Here is a 17,587-nt window from a genome sequence, read left to right as displayed (position 1 = left end):
GAATCAATGGAATACAACTTCCTAATTTAATTAGGTAGGTCTCCACTAGCGCGAGATTTATTTACAAATTGGTGTGAGACTGAAGGGGGCGACCTTCTTTTACATTAGTTATGGACTGTGAAAAATGAATGACAGCAGCCTAACTTTCAAAGAAACGGAGGGGAAAGACTCCGGTATGTACCTTGCTTATCACATATCTAATTATATACCGTTGTACTAGAAAAAAAAAGAGATCAAAGTTAACGGGAATCCAAAGTTCACAACTGGGGAATCCTAGGAGTGCTTTTCCTTAGAACTTTTGGTGAGATTGGAAGACTGCCCTATTATATTCATATGATGAAAAAAAAAAGTATATATTGGGGTGTGCCTTTGATATGATAAAGTCTGACTGGCGCCATAAAATTTGTCTTGATATTCATCAAGAAATTGTAGTATTAGATGTTGTCTATGCTTAGTTTTTTTTTTTTTTTCAAGCTGACCTTACCTTAATTGGTTAGGCGATATATAATTTGAATTTCAGGTCTACCGAATGCCAGAGTCATGAAGGCCGTCAGCATCAAGTAATAGCTACCTGTCGAAAATCTCATACACATTTACGTGCTTATTCTAAAACCATACACCCATACACACTCACTGCATTCATGGCTCTTTCTTGATCAGCTAGTTCAGTTGTTATTTTGGCTTTATGCCTATTGACTGCCGAGATAAATAAGGCCGTCAGCGTGACTTTGTAGCCATCAAATGAAAACTCTTGAACCCACTCAGGTGTCCAATATAATTCGATAACCTTAAATCCTTCACCCGTCACTCACTTCTCTCTTCCAAAGTAGGAAAATTTTAAGCGTCTAGCCTTTCCCCGTAACTCAGCTCACCTGATTCTGGTACCGTCTATGTTGTCTTCCGGACATGCTTAGTTAGCTTTGTGCTTCTTCAGTTGCGGTGACCAAACCTGAAAAACATTTTGTTTTGGCCTTATGTAGGATGCGAAATATTTCCTTATCCATACAACTGAAAGCTACTCTGATATTTGTCAGAAAGCAGTTTGCCTCCAGAAATATTCTCATGTGATTGGTTGGGGATGATATCAACTCGTAAGTCTTTCCCCAATACAGAATCCTGAAGCTTATTTCCTGTTAAATAATAACCACAATGAGGCCCTCTTTCCATCTTCAATGCTTTACACTTGCTCGGATTGAATTTCATGAACCATGTGTCACATCAACGTTGGAGTGTTTAAGACCCTTGTAGACTGATGCAATTCTCCTCTTTTCAATCCCTCCATGACTTGTGCATTGTCTGCAAACATATTCAAGTAGGAGTCCATACCTTCAGGCAAGTCATTTACAGAAATCGAATAATGGCCCAGAACAGAACCCTGTCGCACTCAGCTTGTCACCTCGACCCATATAGAGAAGGCTTCCCTGACATGCACCCTTCCTTTGCTTCGACGGATTTTGTAGATTAGGATTTACGATCATCGTTTTCAATAAATGTTATGTATCTTATGATCTTGGATAGGATTTACGATCATCGTTTTCAATAAATGTTATGTACCTTATGATCTTGGAGACGAAGTTTGGTCTACCAATCACCTGTCCTGTTACTGCAAACTATTTCATTTTTCAAGTATAATCCTTGCTTATTCGTCGTGTTCCATTATCAAGATCCTTAGTAAGACAAGCTGCATTTCCTTGGTCCCAGCGGAAGGTGATAATTGGCAGCTGCTAGTAGTGTTGGTGGCCGTGATGGGGACGCTGATGGGAGTAGTTGTCATATTGGGCGGAGTTTGGGTGTGTGTGATGTGTAGCAGACGTAGTAGCCGCCTTGCGAAACGCAACTCCCGAGGACAGGAGCGTGCGTTTCCTCCAGTCCAACGGGAAATGGTCGAGCTCGGTTGGCTTCCGGCTTCCCTGCGCAACCATAGGTTGGACTCGCCACCTCGTGCCATCAACGACTATTCAGGTATGTATTACATTCTCCTCACCTGAAAGGCAATCTCATTCCCGTGAGCACGACAGTACAACCCTTAGGTATAACGACGTGATCTTTAACTTTACACTTTAGTCTAACTCATAATACTCAAGGGTCCCCACTGTTCTGCTTAAAGGTTTCCAAACTGTTAGGTTTTGTGATTGAACTCTTTCTCCAAGCTACTGTCCGGTCTGTACCCTCACATATTCGATGAGAGTGCAACTACCTGGTGACTCTGTTACCTGGGCGCATATATATATATATATATATATATATATATATATATATATATATATATATATATATATATATATATGTATTACACAACCGCCGTCTCCCGCGTTAGCCAAGTAGCGCGAGGAATGGCCCAACCCACCCACATACACATGTATATACATAAACGCCCACGGACATATACACATAAACATATGTGCATAATCATACTTGCTTGCCTTCTTCCATTATGGCGCTACCACGCCCCACAGGAAACAGCATCGCTACCCCCTGCTTCAGCGAGGCAGCGCCAGGAAAACACAAAAAAGGCCACATTCGTTCACACTCAGTCTGTAGATGTCATGTGTAATGCACCGAAACCACAGCTACCCATCCACATCCTGGCCCCACAGACCTTTCCATGGTTTACCCCAGAGGTTTCACACGCCCTGGTTCAATCCATTGACAGCACGTTGACCCAGGTATACCATATCGTTCCAATTCACTATTCCTTGCACTCTCTCACCCTCCTTTATGTTCAGGCCTCAATCGCTTAAAATCTTTTTCACCCTATTCTTCCACCTCCAATTTGGTCTCCTGCTTCTCCTTGTTCCCTTCACCTCTGGCGCATGCATCTTCTTTGTCAATCTTTCCTCACTCATTCTCTCCATGTGTCTAAGCTATTTCAACACCCTCTTCTGCTCTCTCAATCACACTTTTTATTTCCACACATCTCTCTTATCCTTTCATTATTTAATCAAACCACCTCACACCACATACTGTTATCAAACATTTCATTTCCAACACATTCACCCTCCTCCAAACAACCCCTCTATAGCCCATGCCTGGCAACCATATATATTTGGAACTACTATTCCTTCAAACATCCATTTTTGCTGTCCAAGATAACGTTTTCTCCACATTCTTCATCACTCCCAGAACCTTCACCCCCCTCCCCCATCATGTGTCTCACTTCCACGGTTTCATTCACTGCCAGGTCCACTCTCAGTTATCTAAAACACTTCACTTCCTCCAATTTTTCTCCATTCAAACTTACATCCCAATTAACTTGTCCCTCAACCTTACTGAACCTAATGACCTCACTCTTATTCACATTTCCTCTCAACTTTCTCCTTTCACACACTTTCCCAGAGTCAGTCGCCAGCTTCTGCAGTTTCTCACTCAAATCAGACACCATAGCTGTATCATCGGCGAACAACAACCAACTTACTTCCCAAGCTCTCATCCCCAACAAATTGCATACTTGCCCCTCTCTCCAAAACTCTGCACTTACCTCCCTAACCACCCCATCCATACATAAACAAATTAAACAACCATGGGGACATCACTCACCCTTACCGCAGACCAACCTTCACTGGGAACCAGTCACTCTCCTCTTTTCCTACTCATGCACATGCCTTACATCCTTGGTAAAATCTTTTCACTGCTTCCAGCAGCTTACCTCCTTCACCATATACTCCTTAAGACATTCCATAAAGCATCTCTAGCAACCTTATCATATGACTTCTCCAGATCCATAAATGCTACATACAAATCCATCTGTTTTTCTAAGTATTTCTCACACACATTCTTCAAAGCAAACACCTGATCCATACATCCTCTACCACTTCTGAAACCACAGTGTTCCTCCCCAGTCTGATGCTCTGTACATGCCTTCACCCTCTCAGTCAATACCATATAATTTCCCAGGAGTACTCAACAAACTTATGCCTCTATGTTTGAATTTGAATTAAAAAATTTTGTCTTTCATCCAACAGGGATTTCAGGAGGTTTAGGTCTAGGAGTTTCCTATCCAACAGAACATATCCCTTCTCCTCCTACACCACACAGCTGGACCCCTAGTCCCCCATTTGACTCTCATCCAATCAAGATCCCAACGCACAGGCTTCATGTGCCACAGCCTGAGAGCATGGCGAATCCTGCAGCAAATGGGTGGATCAGTGAGAGGGAACATGAGGCAAGGAGTACTCTATATGGCAGTAGGGCGCAAACATCTCCATACAACCCACGGTACAATACCCTTGCCACTGGCATCTCCAATGCTCCAAGTATCCATACCCACTCCTCAAGTTATCATACACATCCAAAGCCTACAAGTTGGAAGAGCAAGGCGCATGAACAACGGGAAATTCTCAGTGATCCCCACTATTGCAAATGCTCAAAAACCACTGCACTCAAGACTTCCAAGAAGGCTCTGAGGAGTCGGAGACATGGGACACGTGAGGAGCTTGGCAAAAGTGATAGAAGATGGTATCAAAATCCTCGGATCTGCCTACAGGACCCTTTGGAAAATAAGATAGATCTCCTGTGGGAAGAAAGCAGCAGCGAGCCACCTGCTGCACGCTCAAGCTGCCATGGCTCCCCACACCGCCATAACCCTACTTCAGTATCTAGATCTGCCAGTTGCCATCTTGGCCTTTCCAGGGTGATTCCCTTAAATTACATATGTCCAGATCAGCTACAAGAGTCCAGGACAGGCTCTGGGAAGGAAAGCAATTACCAGCGGGAGAGCCACCTCCCAACTGCCCGAAGCAGACGGAGGGCAAGGCCACATTTGATGAGAGAGCAGGAGGGGAAGACCAGGCCCAGGGTCCCAAATTCCACCCTGCATGCTCCCAGGCCTCACTGGATGAAGCATTATAAGGTAACCTTCAGCACAGATGCTTTGTTAGTTGTCTCCAGGCCGTGCTATTTAAATCACATGAACAAAGTTGTCCAATATTCGTCATTAAGACTGTGAGGAAAGATTACAGTGAAATGTTTCCTGATGCTACCTCACTGATGCGGGATATGGTGGTCAAGTATTATAATAATGGTAATAATAATAGTAATATATATTATTTTTTTTATTTTCTCTATTATGCTTAGTTGCTGTCTCCCGTGTTAGCGAGGTAGTGCAAGGAAACAGATGAAAGAACGGCCCAACCCACCCATAAATACGTGCATATATATAAACGCCAACACACACATATACATATGTACATATTCATGCTTGCTGCCTTCATCCATTCCCATTGCCACTCCACCACACATGAAACAGCACTACCCTCCCCCCTACCTTTATTCATTCCCATCGCCACCCCACCAAACATGAAATAACAACCCCCTCCCCCACATGTGTGCGAGGTAGCACTTGGAAAAGACAACAAAGGCCACATTCGTTCACACTCAGTCTCTAGCTTTCATGTGTAATGCACCGAAACCACAGCTCCCTTTCCACATCCAGGCCCAAAAAATCTTTCCATGGTTTACACCAAACACTTCACATGCCTTGGTTCAATCCATTGACAGCACGTCAACCCGGGTATATCACATCGTTCCAATTCACTCTATTCCTTTTACATCTTTCACCCTCCTGTATGTTCAGGCCCCATCGCTCAAAATCTTTTTCTCTCCATCCTTCCACTTCCAATTTGGTTTCCCACTTTTCCTCATTCCCTCTACCTGTGACATATATCCTCTTTGTCAATCTTTCCTCACTCATTCTCTCCATGTGACCAAACCATTTCAATACACCCTCTTCTGCTCTCTCAACCACACTCTTTTTATTACCACATGTCTCTCTTACCCTTTCATTACTTACTTGATCAAACCACCTCACACTATATATTGTCCTCACCTCAAACATTTCATTTGCAACATATCAACCTTCCTCCGCACAACCTTATTTATAGCCCATGCCTAGCAACCATATAACATTGTTGGAACCACTATTCCTTCAAACTTACCTATTTTTGCTCCGAAATAATGTTCTCGCCTTCCACACATTCTTCAACACTCTCAGAACCTTCGCTACCTCCCCCACTCTGTGACTCACTTCCAGTTCCATGGTTCCATCTGCTGCTAAATCCACTCCCAGGTATCTAAAACACTTCACTTCCTCCAGCTTTTCTCCAATCAAACTTACCTTCCAATTAACTTGTCCCTCAACTCTACTGAACCTGATAACCTTGCTCTTATTCACATTTACTCTCAGCTTCCTTCTTTCACACATTTTATCAGTCACCAACTTCTGCAGTTTCTCACCTGAATCAGCCACCAGCACTGTATCATCAGGGAACAACAACTGACTCCCTTCCCAAGCCCTCTCTCCAAAATTCTTGCATTCACCTCCCTGACAACCCCATCCATAAACAAATTAAACAACCATGGAGACATCACGCACCCATGAAACAAACCAACATTCACTGGGAACCAATCACTTTCCTCTCTTCCTAATCATACCCATGCCTTACACCCTTTGATAAAAACTTTTCACTGCTTCTAGCAACTTACCTCCCATGCCATATACTCTGAATACCTTCCAAAAAGCATCTCTCTCAACTCTGTCATATGCCTTCTGCAGATCCGTAAATGCTACATACAAATCATCTGTTTTTCTAAGTATTTCTCACATACATTTTCAAAGCAAACACCTGATCCACACATCCTCTACCACTTCTGAAACCACTGCTCTTCCCCAATCTGATGCTCTGTACATGCCTTTGTTGTCTTTTCCTAGCGCTACCTCGCGCACATGAGGGGGGGAGGGGGTTGTTATTTCATGTGTGGTGGGGTGGTAATGGGAATGAATAAAGGCAGACAGTATGAATTATGTACATACGCTGAGATATATAGGTATGTATATGTGCGTGTGTGGACATGTATGTATATACATGTGTATGTGGGTGGGTTGGGCCATACTTTTGTCTGTTTCCTTGCGCTAACTCGCTAATGCGGGAGACGGCGACAAAGAAAAATAAATAAATAAATATTTTTTTTCATACATATTTGCTATTTCCCGCATTAGCGAGGTAGCGTTAAGAACAGAAGGACTGAACCTTAGAGGGAATATCCTCACTTGGCCTCCTTCTGTTCCTTCTTTTAAAAATTAAAGAAAAAATGAGAGGGGAGGATTTCCAGCCCCTTGCTCCGTCCATATATAAGGAAGTAAAGTGTTTTAGATATCTGGGAGTGGATCTGGCAGCGGATGGAACCATGGAAGCGGAAGTGGATCATAGGGTGGGGGAGGGGGCGAAAATTCTGGGAGCCTTGAAGAATGTGTGGAAGTCGAGAACATTATCTCGGAAAGCAAAAATGGGTATGTTTGAAGGAACAGTGGTTCCAACAATGTTGTATGGTTGCGAGGCGTGGGCTATGGATAGAGTTGTGCGCAGGAGGATGGATGTGCTGGAAATGAGATGTTTGAGGACAATGTGTGGTGTGAAGTGGTTTGATCGAGTAAGTAACGTAAGGGTAAGAGAGATGTGTGGAAATAAAAAGAGCGTGGTTGAGAGAGCAGAAGAGGGTGTTTTGAAATGGTTTGGGCACATGGAGAGAATGAGTGAGGAAAGATTGACCAAGAGGATATATGTGTCAGAGGTGGAGGGAACGAGGAGAAGTGGGAGACCAAATTTTAGGTGGAAAGATGGAGTGAAAAAGATTTTGTGTGATCGGGGCCTGAACATGCAGGAGGGTGAAAGGAGGGCAAGGAATAGAGTGAATTGGATCGATGTGGTATACCGGGGTTGACGTGCTGTCAGTGGATTGAATCAGGGCATGTGAAGCGTCTGGGGTAAACCATGGAAAGCTGTGTAGGTATGTATATTTGCGTGTGTGGATGTATGTATATACATGTGTATGGGGGTGGGTTGGGCCATTTCTTTCGTCTGTTTCCTTGCACTACCTCGCAAACGCAGGAGACAGCGATGTTACCAGACTTTGTCTTCTTGAGGTTACACTGTCAGTGAAAAGTCACATTTTCCAAGGCTGTATCATTGGGAGTACAATCTCATCAAAGACCTCACTCCAGAGGAGTTCATACTTCCCTGCTACTGGAAGCAGCACTATCTTTGGCAGTGGGAACCTCTCGAAAATTATTCTGGGGTAATCACAAACAAATTATTAAACATTTTTATTCTAATCAGGTGAAGGAGACGAGCACCTTGGCTTACAGTAGTATCACCCACAGGACTGCCAGGACCATGGCCTGTGGCTGCCCCAACAACAACCCAGCTCCCTGCTGTCCACTCCTCACAATCAACAGGGCCCACATGTTGAGCATGACCAAGCAGTGGCTAGACATCTCGCACTGAAATATGGGTTTTGTCCAGCTTGCGGTGTCCAAAAATCATTAAAACAGGTAGCTTAAAAATACACTATATACACAGAGTATACTTACTCCTGCCGCAGGAGTCCTATCATTATGGGGCTTCTTCAGCACTTAGACAATCTATATGCAAGTATAGAAGTGGTAACCTAAATCTTAGGGAGAAATTCTTTATATACTACTCTCTTTTTATACTTGTTGACATAATTTGATGGTTATATTTTAAGGTATAGGAGTCCCAATAGTGTGATATGGACATGAGTTTTGGGTTTGACTGCAAAAGAATTGGAGTGAATATATAGAAAATGGAACATCATGGACATTGTATGGTGTGAGGTGGTTTGACAGTGAAAGGCATGGCAGTTTAAGTAAGAAGTGTGGTAGTAAACATGGTGCTGAGAGAGCTGGGCTGGTTGTGCTGAAATGTCAGATGTATGGAGAGGATGAGGAAGGGTCAAAGTGAAAGAGGGGCTCAATATGATTATTATCTAAATTAAACTTAGGATTCTGTGTGAGGACTTGGGAGCTGACATCATTCCTTACCTTTCACCAGAGTCCAATATTAAGAGAATAGTTAAGGAGACAAACTGTTGGCTGGCAAATATCAAAATAGCTTTCAAGTATATGGATAATGAAATATTTAGCAAGGTATTCATATCCTATACAAGGACAAAACTAGAACGTGTTTCACATGTTTGGTCACTGTACCTGAAGAAGTAGCAGCAAGAGCTAACAGAGAAGGCCCATAAGAATGCACCAAAGATGATACCAGAATTACTAAAGCTGTATAATAGGGAAAGGGTAAAGGCTTTAAATTTACCCACCATGTAAGAGAAGAATAAGAGGTGACCTAATCACAACCTTTTGAGTTTTGAAAACAAGACTGATGATGTGGATAGGGAAACATGTTAAAAAGTTTAAAACAAATCCTTTCATAGTATAAAAGTGGCGGATGAAAGAAACAGTGATTGGGGACATGGTTAATGAAGACAGACTTCGTACATTTAAGAGGTTGTTTGATAGAAGGTTGAAGAGATGGGGCCCCACAATGTAAAACTCCCTCCCTGTACAGTACAAATAGGTAAAAAAAAAAAGTAAGAAACACTGATTATGATCTCGTGTCAGAAATGAAGAGAAAAAGGGGAAGGCCAAAAAGAAGATGGATGATTGGAGTGAAAGAGGCATTAGCATATCAGGGTCAGAGCTTTCAAGATAAACAGGGGTGACATGCTGTTAGTAAGGTAAACTTCAGAATAGTCTGTAGAGCTTGGCTCTGGATAGAAGGTTCTCTTTTCTGTGCATTATACATGACATCTAGAGAAAGGATGGATGCAAATGATGCCATCTTTTTATCTGTTCCTGACCCTACCTTGCTAAAATGAAATAAGCAATTTGTGCATGAGATAAAAAAAAAAAATGCTGGTTTCACACTTGTAATTTGCAGTACATGTTTGAAATAATCATTATCCTTACATCATTTTACTCTCAGTATTCTTGAGGATCACTTTATATTATCTGTGACTATGTTGTTCTCCCTAGCAGCCGAGGATCCCAGGCTGTGCACCTTATGGTAATCAACAGAAGAGTCGATACACTCAGACAGAGTGGGATGACCTTAACTCGTCCATTAACAATAGTCTCAACCTTACCTACGATCCTACTCCCTCAATGTCATGGGACAACCTCACCCCAGACCCCTCACCAGTCCTCACAAATACACTGGAAGACAGTCGGGCACTGGAGGCTTTAGCTGATGTAGCTGATGGTGGTGAAACTCTTGATGAACTTTCCACTCCGGCTGGTGTGCAGGTAGACCATGTCAGTGGTGGAGAAATGGCTCATAGTGTTCAATACCCAGGTGAAAGTAGTTCATGTAATGGTGAATGATGGCATCAGTGTTGGTCTCCATACATTTCTTTAATGCTACTTACTGCACATATGTTGTAACTCCCATGATTCTAGTAGTCCACAATCCTACTATAATAACCTAATTGATGTCATAACATTAACTTTAGTGTATGATGTATACTTTTAACATGAGTAGGTTATAATGTAAGCTCTTGCTCAATCAAGGAATTCCTTGTATTCGTACACTTACAAACATTATTTCACAAGAAGTCAGTTATTGTTCCAGATAAATTATGAGACATTACTTTTACAGTTACACTCATATGTCTTTGATGATCCTGAATCAAGTCGTCCCTGATGTTGAAACCAAACGACAGTAAATATTCATTCTTGCATGAAACTGTTGCTGTACCTTTAAGCTTGCTCAGAGTTATCCCTTCTTTCTTTTCTTGGAATACGTGAGTCTACATTGTTGTAGCTAAGTTGGGCTGTTTTATCATACGAGAAAAATAAAATCAAAACAGCATTCAGCACTCAGTTTTGCCAGTTTCTAGACTTAACACTTCATCTGTGTTACTGTAGCATCCTTAACACCTGAAAGATTGTGAACTAGCAATAGCAATGATCCATATATGCTAATACTGAAGACAAACAAGAGCCAGGACAATGCTGCTGGAAATCTAGTCATATTTGATTCTAGGTGTATAACTGTCCTTAAAAGCAAAAATAGTCAAACTCCTTGTGATAATGCATATCCTCCAGTGAACCACATGAATGTTGTAGGTTTCAATCCTTTAAGTATGACAGTATGATCCTTAAGCACAACAGTATGACCCTTAGCCTGGCATTCAAGGGTCATTCATTGTACTCAAGTGGATGAGTAAACTTATAGATGATGCTGTCAACCACAGCATATGCAACCCAGCTTGTACTTGTGCCATCCAGCACCACAGTTCTCATAACTTTAGGCATCTGCATATTTATGACTTACCGATGTTAAGAGTCATGATAGCCCTACTAATAAGTGACTTGGTAATAGATGTACCATCCACCATTATATCTGCAGGTAATAACTGACGTGTCGCCTGAGATCAACAGACCATCCACCACAAGTGATGTGTAACCTACAAATACAGGGATCATCCACTCCTATGGCTGTTGGCAGGTATTTGTGTATGACCTGAAGATACATGGACTATCCACCATGATAGCTGTTAACAGCTATTGTCCTGTGAACCAGAGATACATAGGAAATTCATCTCATCATAGTTCTCAACGTTTAAGTTGTTCCATATAAGTGCAGCATATCTTTGGCTGTCAACTAAATAGTACTTCTGCTCTTAGTTCCTGTATAGATTCTAGCCTGATGTGTAAAATTATCCTTACTCAATGATAAATATTTTATCCAATTCATTTTAATTTTCTTATTAATATAACTCAAGCAAGTAGAACAAATAGTTTTATTCAAAACCCTTTTGGGTTTATCATTTTCTTATGTCAGGGTTACTTCCTCTATAAGTAGCAGAGAGTATTATGCATAATAACTTATGTTCCACAAGTAGGTCTAACTAGGAGGAATATGGCTGCTGTTATAACATCATGTCAATGCTTGTAAAGGATTGCATTGAGTCTATAGGGCATATCCTTAACCTTGAGAAAATTTCTTATTTCCTGCTTATATTCAATTAATTCCAAAGTCTAGTTCTTGGCTTGCCTTCTCCTATTACCTTAATATTTTATTTATTTATTTTGCTTTGTCGCTGTCTCCCGCGTTTGCGAGGTAGCGCAAGGAAACAGACGAAAGAAATGGTCCAACGCACCCCCATACACAATGTATACATACACACTTCCACGCACGCAAATATACATACCTATACATCTCAATGTACACATATATATATATACACAGACACATACATACATATACCCATGCACACAATTCACACTGTCTGCCCCCATTCACTCCCATCGCCACCTCGCCACACATGGAATACCTTCCCCCTCCCCCCTTATGTGTGCGAGGTAGCACTAGGAAAAGACAACAAAGGCCCCATTCGTTCACACTCAGTCTATAGCTGCCACGCAATAATGCCCGAAACCACAGCTCCCTTTCCACATCCAGGCCCCACACAGTTTTCCATGGTTTACCCCAGACGCCTCACATGCCCCGATTCAATCCACCGACAGCACGTCAACCCCGGCACACCACATCGATCCAATTCACTCTATTCCCCGCCCTCCCCTCACCCCCCTGCATGTTCAGGCCCCGATCACACAAAATCTTTTTCACTCCATCTTTCCACCTCCAATTTGGTCTCCCACTTCTCCTCGTTCCCTCCACCTCCGACACATATATCCTCTTGGTCAATCTTTTCCCACCTTAATAGTTTCATTTATAACCACTCCATACTGCCATATCTTCTTTAATGTATTCTGTTACTTTTTTAAGTGGGAATGATTTATTACATATATGGGGATTGCACTTGGTTTTGCTGCAGTATCTGCTCCTCCATTTCCAGTTGCTTATAAGTGTCTTAGAACACTACAAAAGCTGATGTGCTTATTCACAGAGTACCATGGTAAACCACAAGGACAAGGTCTTATTTAAGACACAGGAATATAAAGACCATAAACCAATCTATGAATCTGAATTGTACATTTACTTACATCAATGCTCCTTGTGTTGATGGCTAAAAAACAACCTCTCACGTCCAACCTGGAATCATCAGTAAAAGTATGAAAGCCATCGTGCTCTTTCAAATTAAAGAAACATATATTTATGATAAAGGAATATTAGGTAGAAGTAATTGGTGGGGACAACTGGTGGAAGCATTAGGTAAAAGTAGTATGTTGAAATTTCAGGCAGGAATATTAGGTATAGGTAGACTCACTAAGTAGTAGTAGTAGTAGTCAGTAGGGACATTAGGTAAAAGCCTCTGGAAGCACTGCACAAGAGTTGCCCTCTGCCAGTGGCCTGGTAAGGGTGAGGCACTTAAAGCTAAGAAGTTATGTAAACTCTTTTGCCTTGACCAACCCTTGACAAAATTCCTGGAGGAAACAGGCATCAGAGATACAGACCGATATGTAATCACCAATATTCGTCATTTAATGAATGTGGGTCAGAGGGTTAATTCCCACCACCTCTGCAGGGGGGAATTACACATTATTTTTAGAGCTATCTCACAGCTATGTAGTGTTAGCTCTCATTTCTACATATATTTAATATGTACATGTAATTCTTTCACTAACAGTGATGGGGTCATTACTCCACCTGCTCCTCATTCCCAACACCACCCTTAACCAACGGCTCTATGTGTTAACTTCCAAACAATACCATGGTCATAAAGGTTATGTCCAAAACAAGTCAGTTATACATCAACTTATGAAATGGGGAGATTCAAGAGCCCACATACAGACCATGCAGCGAGAATCTGATGCTGTCAGGATGAGCAGAATGCAATTATGACCTACAATGTGGTAAACGAAACTAGTAATGCAGAGTATATTCAATGTTGCTCTTCTCAGATACTAACCAAATGAAAGCAGCGGACCAGAAATAGACATAAAAAATTTATCTTCAAATTACTTTAAAACCTATTAAATTAGTTTTTTTACATTGAAGGCTTCAGTCATGGACAGCAGTCCACATCAAGGCTGTGCCCTAATTGAAATATAGAGAGAATTATGACAATGAAAAAGAATAGCATTCATTCATGTTCAAATATTAAGAAAAACAATATACAAGTTCAATGTTCAAGAGCTTCCATGTTATAATAAAGGCAAATGAAACATAAGTTCATGATGTACTTCTAATAATGTTATGATAAATGTAACTGAAACAAAGGTTAGTGGTGTACTTCAAATAATGTCATAATAAAAGCATCTGAAATGGATAATAATGTACTCCTAATAATGTTACAATAAATGTACCTGAAAAAGAGACAAATGTTATGTACCATACTATATCAAGTCTTTCTATGGTAAGATTTGTAATTACAACTAGAAATAATATTAATGACAAAACTCTAAAATGTGAAAAAATCACTCCTGTTTTAAAACCAAATACAAAAGGATACATTGCATAAGAAATTAAATGCAAAAAAGTAACCTTATCTAGTGTCCAAAAATATGAGATATAAAATTTTCAGCATGATGCAACCCTCAGGGAACGAACTGAGTCTATTTGAATGAAGCAATTCATCTAATTTTATACACAGAAACAGTAATAAGCATCAGCAATTTTGTTCTTTTGTAAGGCCCACCATCTTCTCTGAAATAAGCCACAACTTCTCTGCTGCTTCATCATCTTGGGCTTCAGGACTAGCATGGCCAAGAGAACAGTCACTGTTTTAGAAAAGGAAGAGAAAGGAACTTACATAAACAAAGGTGACTAGAGTTGCCCAATGTCTTGCCATGAATTAAATATTAAGGAAAGTTAATAATCTTCATACCATGATATTTGTGTTCTGCCTAATACACATTTTCAATTTGAATTTCCAGTCACACAAAAATGCAGTTACAGAACTCAGAAAATAGGATTTTCCTAATTAATATGCAATTCTACACAACTGCATATCACAAAATCTGATCAATTTGTCATTTTCACTATTGGTGCCTATGGTGTAAGTAAGCAATGCATATGAAAAAACACACCTGTAGTAGTAAGGGTCCTCCTGATTAGCTTCAAGGGCACAATGTAATGTGGTCTGTATGCCCTCAATGGTAGTTTTCAGTAAAATGGTAGAAAAACTCCATGCTGATAATCCCCCTACAATATGGCGACCTAGATTTGACTGTACAATTCCTGGGTGAACAGAAAACACCTGGATGTTTGTACCTAGAAAAGTGGAGTACAATGAATTTTAACTTTTGCATGCTTAACAGTGGAGATACAAATGAGGTACTGAGTACATGTGATACCCTTCTGTGCTGTACAAACAGTACATGTAAGTAAATTCTAAAACATTTCCATTACTAAAGTTTCTCCTCTGTTTATTAAACCCTAACTTGAACTGCTAATATGCTGATCATTATTCTGGTCCTCTTATCATATGCATTTCAGTTTGTGTTATGTGATGGACTTAATCTAATGAAATACTAATTATGAAGGAAGAATATCATAATAAAACACTATTTCACTTCCTGAGAAGGATAAAAGGTAGGACAGTTGAGGGTTATCACTGGGTCAATATGTTTACCTTTAAGTCTCTTTGCCAACTGGCGAGTAAAGAGAATGTTGGCTAGCTTGCTGCGTCCATAGGCAACAAGACGATTATAATCTTTCTCATTATTCATGTCATCAAATCTAATAACACTTCCTGGAATGAAATTATTTCTTTTGAAAATCTAAAGAAAATGAAGATACAATGCAAGACTGATAGCAAAGTGTCATAAAACTGCTCTGTCCAACTTAAATGAACTACCACTGAAGAAAAAATCTTTTTAAAAAGATTTTATTCATTTTCATCTTTCACTAAAAATTGAATTTCTTTATAAATAAACATAAACTAGTCCCTACAAGAAACTAATAACCTCAAAATTAACTCGCAGCATAACAAGTCTACTCCAGGGAGCTTGGCATCTCTGCCCATTTCTGACAGAGGCTTTTTCATGAGAATTTGACGTACCTAATGGAATGGACATAATGATAACAGATAGACAGACAGAGAAAACAGTTTTTATCCTACGACAAAAGATTTAAAGGACACTTGTTTTTGTCTTCTCTCTAATCAATATAACTCACCCCTATGTAAAGCAGGCCCATGCCACTCTTAAAAAGCATTCATCTCTCAAAACAGCCCATCATACTGATAACCAGTATCCATCTCTTAAAACAGCCCATCATACTGATAACAAGTATCCATCTCTTAAAACAGCCCATCTTACAGAGGCTTATCACAGTCCTGAAAAGAGTACACACAAACAATCAGTAGGGTGTATTTCCAACCCTCCACAAGCAAGCAGTCAGTATCATTCCTACAAACAAACAGCCATAACACATCATCAATCACCAAATGTTAAAACCACTACAGCCATATATTTGACAATAAAAAGTTGTACAGGTTAATTCATACCTGCATGTGCCAGAGAACTGACAGTGATAATGCATGCAGGTTCAGAATGTGTCAATAATGGCAGTAAAAGGCAAGTCAGCAAGAAATGGCCTAGATGGTTGGTGCCCATCTGCATTTCAAACCCATCTTCTGTTTTCATAAAGGGGCACATCATAACACCTGAGAAAACAGAAACAAGCACAAAAGAAGATTTAATGAAACAACTGCAGAAATACAACTTCATAAAGGTGCAGGTAAGTTAGTTACACCTATGACAGAGGAACATGAGTTACTTTATTAAATATATAGGAGTTGGAAAGGAATGAAAAGTTCATTCATCAGAGTACAGATAAATGATATAAAAAAATGTACATGCCACAAAAGCTAACCTGCATTATTGATCAACATGTGAATCTGAGTTTCTTGGGATTTAACACTAGCAGCAAGTGCTCGGACAGATGTCAAAGATGCAAGATCCAGCTTCATGACCACTAACTGTCCACCAGTCTGGCTACTTATCTCCTTTGCCACTTTCTCTGCTGTCTTTGTGTCTCTGCATGCCATGATAATTTTAGCCCCTGTAATAAACACAAGCAATGAATATAAACTAATGGGGGAGCTAAAGATAACTCTTAAATGTAGGGTAACTAAAACAAAAACATTCAAATAGAGGAAGGGGACTACCAGAAATACAGACATGATGTCATCCATATCTGTCTCCATTGTGATTAACTGATTCTTTTTTCTTTCCAAATCATAACATGGTTATAAGTGTACCATTTTATTCTCTTCATAGAGGATACATCTCAAGCTTCTGATACTTATAAAACCACAGGTTTGCCTGCACTCTCAACTATCATTCACATATTAGATTCTTTTGATAAACAGTTAATCTCATCTTAATTGAAGTAATCACCTTCATCTAATTATTCTCTTGAAAAAAAAAATCTCTGCAACAGAAATATATAATAATCTGCCTATCTATCCATTAGCACTACGAATCATCATCATCAGTATCACCATAATAATAAATGGTTTGGACATATGGTGGGAATGAGTGAGGAAAGATTGACAAAGAGGATAAATGTGTCAGAGGTGGAGGGAACAAGGAGAAGCAGGAGACCAAATTGGAGGTGGAAGGATGAAGTGAAAAAGATTTTGAGCAATGACAAACTTTCCTAAAATCAAACTTTTCAATCAGATTACATTGCCTACAGATTACATTGCCTAACAGATTACATTGCCTACAGGTTACATTACCTACAACTTCCTTAACAGAAAAAGGAATAAAGTTACTGGTCATAATAGTTGCATTTAAAGTATAACTTCCTAGCCTGACTATAATTTTGATCTAAAACTCCTCACTTAATCCATGAAACATTTTGGTGTATGT

At 40.2% G+C, this 17,587-nt stretch overlaps 2 protein-coding genes across 8 annotated transcripts in view; one reads left to right on the top strand and one right to left on the bottom strand.

Moving 5' to 3' along the window:
- Window positions 1–54: 54 nt before the first annotated feature.
- LOC139747488 (uncharacterized) lies at window positions 55–12,802 on the top strand. Of its 4 annotated transcripts, XM_071659869.1 has the most exons (6): window positions 55–173; window positions 1,702–1,962; window positions 3,963–4,849; window positions 8,156–8,326; window positions 9,833–10,102; window positions 11,208–12,802. In XM_071659869.1, exons 1-6 carry the CDS (start codon window positions 125–127, stop codon window positions 11,262–11,264), a joined length of 1,695 nt encoding a protein of 564 aa, XP_071515970.1. In that variant the 5' UTR covers window positions 55–124; the 3' UTR covers window positions 11,265–12,802. The 4 variants fall into 4 exon arrangements, with proteins under 4 accessions (XP_071515970.1, XP_071515971.1, XP_071515968.1 ...); XM_071659870.1 differs by lacking the exon at window positions 9,833–10,102; XM_071659867.1 differs by having other exon boundaries at window positions 9,836–12,802.
- The window catches only part of LOC139747489 (retinol dehydrogenase 12-like), a 22,626-nt gene continuing 13,124 nt past the window's right edge, over window positions 8,086–17,587 (bottom strand). The window contains exons 4-10 of one of the 4 annotated variants that reach the window (XM_071659871.1): window positions 16,584–16,772; window positions 16,216–16,374; window positions 15,340–15,459; window positions 14,795–14,978; window positions 14,404–14,485; window positions 12,809–12,857; window positions 8,086–8,275 (exon numbers count right to left, since the gene is read on the bottom strand). In XM_071659871.1, the coding sequence (XP_071515972.1) occupies window positions 12,810–12,857; window positions 14,404–14,485; window positions 14,795–14,978; window positions 15,340–15,459; window positions 16,216–16,374; window positions 16,584–16,772 (782 nt within the window). In that variant the 3' untranslated portion in view covers window positions 8,086–8,275; window position 12,809. Of the gene's footprint in view, window positions 8,276–12,808; window positions 12,858–13,936; window positions 14,486–14,794; window positions 14,979–15,339; window positions 15,460–16,215; window positions 16,375–16,583; window positions 16,773–17,587 lie in introns of those variants that run through there. The other 3 variants (XM_071659873.1, XM_071659872.1, XM_071659874.1) reach the window with 3 other exon arrangements.

The sequence above is a fragment of the Panulirus ornatus genome, chromosome 68, assembly GCF_036320965.1.
Source record: "Panulirus ornatus isolate Po-2019 chromosome 68, ASM3632096v1, whole genome shotgun sequence".
NCBI lineage: Eukaryota > Metazoa > Arthropoda > Malacostraca > Decapoda > Palinuridae > Panulirus > Panulirus ornatus.
Note: the sequence above shows the minus strand (reverse complement) of the source record. Positions and strands in the feature narration are given on the sequence as shown.